This window comes from Ochotona princeps, chromosome 4 (assembly GCF_030435755.1).
Source record: "Ochotona princeps isolate mOchPri1 chromosome 4, mOchPri1.hap1, whole genome shotgun sequence".
NCBI classification, from domain to species: domain Eukaryota; kingdom Metazoa; phylum Chordata; class Mammalia; order Lagomorpha; family Ochotonidae; genus Ochotona; species Ochotona princeps.
The window spans coordinates 51,089,784-51,093,628 of NC_080835.1; the positions used below are offsets into that span (position 1 = coordinate 51,089,784).

The 3,845-nt window shown below is 38.7% G+C and overlaps 1 protein-coding gene across 1 annotated transcript; it reads right to left on the reverse strand.

The window, feature by feature from the left end:
* Positions 1-2,191: 2,191 nt before the first annotated feature.
* On the reverse strand, positions 2,192-3,187 carry LOC101525922 (olfactory receptor 52I1). The gene has a single exon (XM_004589946.4). The coding sequence runs from the start codon at positions 3,164-3,166 to the stop codon at positions 2,192-2,194; it is 975 nt and encodes a 324-aa protein (XP_004590003.2). The 5' UTR covers positions 3,167-3,187.
* Positions 3,188-3,845: the final 658 nt, after the last annotated feature.

Consider the following 3,845-nt stretch of genomic DNA (forward strand, 5'->3'; position numbering starts at 1 on the left):
ATCTAACAGGAGCCAAGAGCATAGCACTTGTTCTCAGTAGCTGGGTAAAGTAGGAGGGAGAGAGTGATAAGGAGAGCTGAGTAACATGTACCAAATTATAGCTACAGGAGAGTATGAAGTTGTACAGTAAGCTGTACTAATTCACTGCATGTGTTTGATTCCAAAAATAACGCTAGAGGAAAGAATTTTGGATGCTTTACCCATAAATATGATGAATGCTTGAAGAGAAGGAATTGTTCTGCTGAATTGAACATTACTCATTGTACGCATGTATCAAAATATTACATAGTATCCAATAATATATAGAATCTTATGTCTACTTAAAAATATTTTTAAATTTTGGAAAAATAAAGCCAAATAAAAATAAAGCATATGGAATACATCCAATCACTTATGATTGTACTTTGTGTTAGCAAGTTACCAGAGAGTTTATTTTTGCAGTTCTTCGGGGCCACAGTACATCCTTATCAAATTTCAGGAGTCTGACTTCTACTCTGCTGCTATTAAATGGCAAAAACATTCTTAATAGGTTAAAAAAAAAACTCCTTAACGGTAAGATACAGGATAACCAGTTGCTTAAAACTACCACATAAAATTATGGAATTACAAACGAAATGTCAGATGTTGGGTTCTGTGCTTTCCATTTATTATCTTCCCTTTGTCTCCAGTACTCTGTAAGTTAACATGGCTTCCAAAAATAGAAAATAAATGCTAACACTCACATCAAAAAGCCCTACTAAAAATAGCACTATAGAGTTTTAATTTCACCATTAGAAAATTATCCTTTTATTGAAATGTAAAATGAACCATAATCAACCATAGATATTCTCAACATACATACATTACTCAGTTTAAAACTATCTAAAAGGATGAAATAAAAACAAAAGACATGGAAGTATCTGGCACCTGAACAAGATGACCTTTCAATGCCTTTATCTATAAAATTCTCTATTAACATTTTCATCCCAGAACAATCTCATGAAAGGTATTCACCAAAAGAAACACTTGAGTTCTGTGTAATCTCTTTCTTCTGTGTCATAGTTGAATTGCAGAGTATCAGGAGAAAGCAGAAAGTACCATGCCCAAACCACATTTACATTGGCTTAACTCCTGTTGTTTAAAAACAAAAAGTTGTTACATGAAATCTGATCTCTCTATATTTATAAAATCTTCTTTAAAATCTGGTTATTAGCACATAACTTCAACTAGCTTTACAAAACACAATTACTTAAAGCCATAGATATCCTACATGAACTCATATCATGCATGTACCATGGTATTTAAATTTGAATCAGAGAATGAGTTTCTCAATTACTTCAGGCCAAGTGGCTTCTCTTGCTGTGCACGAGATTTCTCTTTCCAAGTTACATGTTGTAACTCAGCCGTAACTGTCAGCCCCAAGCTTACTCCTTTTCAGAGAAACAAGTGCAACTGGGCTGGGTGAAGGCTCAATTAGATAATCCTCCACATGCAAGCAGCAACATCCCGTATAGGCACCAGTCCATGTTCTAGCTGTGACACTGCACATCAGTCAGGTTCTCTACCTATGGCCTGGAAAAGCAATGGAGGTGACCTAAAGCCTTGAAACCCAGCACCTATGTGAAACACACAAAAAGGCTCCTGGCTTCAGCTCTGCTCAGCCCCAACCATCGAGACCATTTGGGGAATAAACCTGTGGATACAGAATTTCTCTGTCTCCCCTCTTCTGTAACTCTTCCTTTTCAATAAAAATAAATAAATCCTTAAAAAAAAGTATAACTGTCTGGTGTCCATTTTGTTGGCACAAGCTATAGATGGACACATGTGATCCAAGACAGGGACTTACATGCCTAAAGCTTCTTCCATATAAACACAAGAACAGCAATTCTAAGAAAATCAGTGGAGTATCTGAATGTGTGAGGTGGACCAAACAGTTGGATTCTTCAACAGAGGGACTACTAAAATATCTGGTTTAAATACGGGTCAGATGCTAGAAAAACTCCAACTCTATATTCTCTGCCTAAAATTATCTATGATTCAGATAGAACTTTTCCATCATTTGTGTTAGCATTTGAGAAATTAAGCAAGGATAATTTGTACAGGTTCATATTAACTCTTCTAGAATGCCAGACAGAACAGCCCAGACATGTACATGATTACACTAGGTATCTGAAATGGTCTGACATGCTTAAGGTCTGGAAAGATTTTGTGCTCAGGAACCATGATTAGAGTGCTTAAAGAGGCAGTCCGTCAGCAAATTCCATATTCTCTCCTGGATTTGCTTGGTTCTCATGCCATAAATGATAGGATTTAACGTGGGTGGGATGATAAGATACAGGTCAGCTAACAGCACTTGAGTGTGCAAGGGTACTGTGTCTTGCCCTAGCCAGGATACATAATGGGATGCCAACCCAGGTAGATAATAGAGAGTCATAACTCCCACATGAGAACCACATGTGCTCAATGCTTTCAACTGAGCTTTCTTGGAAGAGAGACCAAATACCGCCCTGAGAATCAACACATACGAGGCAGCAATGAACGCCACATCACAGCCCACAATAACAGAAGAACCAATGAGGCTGTAGAGACTGCTGGGCATGGGGTCAGCACATGCTAACTTGACCACAGCCATGTGCTCACAGTAGGAATGCAGAATCACATTGGAGCCACAGAAAGGCAAATGACTCACCATCCAACTCAGTGGAGTCATGATCAGGACAGCTCGCAGAATGATAGCCAAAGTCATACCCAGGATCACTTGAGAGGTGAGAATTGTCTTGTAGTGCAGAGGCCTGCAGATGGCTATATAGCGGTCAAAAGCCATGGCCAGCAGCAGCCCTGTCTCCACAGCCGTGGCCGCATGCACAAAGTACATCTGAGTGAGACAAGCATGGAAGCTGATGGAGCCGTCTCCCGAGCAGAAGATGCTCACCATCTTGGGCACTACGGAGGAGGCCATGACAATGTCCACAGCAGCCAGACAGCACAGCAAGTGATACATGGGCTCTTGCAGAGTGGAATCCATCCAGACTGCAATCACGATGAGGGTGTTTCCCACCAGGGCTGTGGTGTACATGGGACTCAGAGAGATAGCCAGCCAAAGATGTGAGGATGGCAAACCTGGAATCCCCACCAGGAAGAAGATGGCAGGGGTGTCCACTGTGTGATTGTAGGGTGGTCCCAGCATTTCAGATGAGATTGATTTCCTGTTAATAGACAAAGCAGAAAGCTGTAATTCAGTAAGATCTTTGCCTCTCTGTGTACTTTAAAAAAACCTGGTGAGTGCTTAGGTTGGGTCGGAAAATCACCATAAAGAAAATACTATGCTCTCTAACTTCCCTTGAGTCTAGCACTATTTGCCTTACTAATTTCTATTCATTGTTCATTGATCATCTGTTTGTTACCCCTTGTACAGTCTATTCTCTCCTCTACCATATCATGCTTAGTCTAAATATGTACCTTTGTTTTAAGTTTCTATAGACTTTTACTCTGATCTCTGATGGTTCAAATTGATAATTCTAATATTTTACATATGGCTGTGTGTGTCTTTTGTCTATTGCCTTATAAAGGATGTGATCCTTAGTGATAGCAAACAAATAACTTAAAAGAGAATATACATACTCACAACAATAGTTTTCACATAATGATAATCAAGAGAATAAAATCTGTTGTTTGCTTCTATCATCTTATTAATAAAGTTTGATTCACACATCAAAATTCTTCACAGCAAGTATGTCACATTTTATAGCCTCAATATAATGGCTGGATTAAACAAGAAACAAGCATTCTTACAATTAAAGAAATACATCAATGAATACAGGAAACTAGTTTTTTGAAAACAGTATCACTTTCCATTATAGATAACT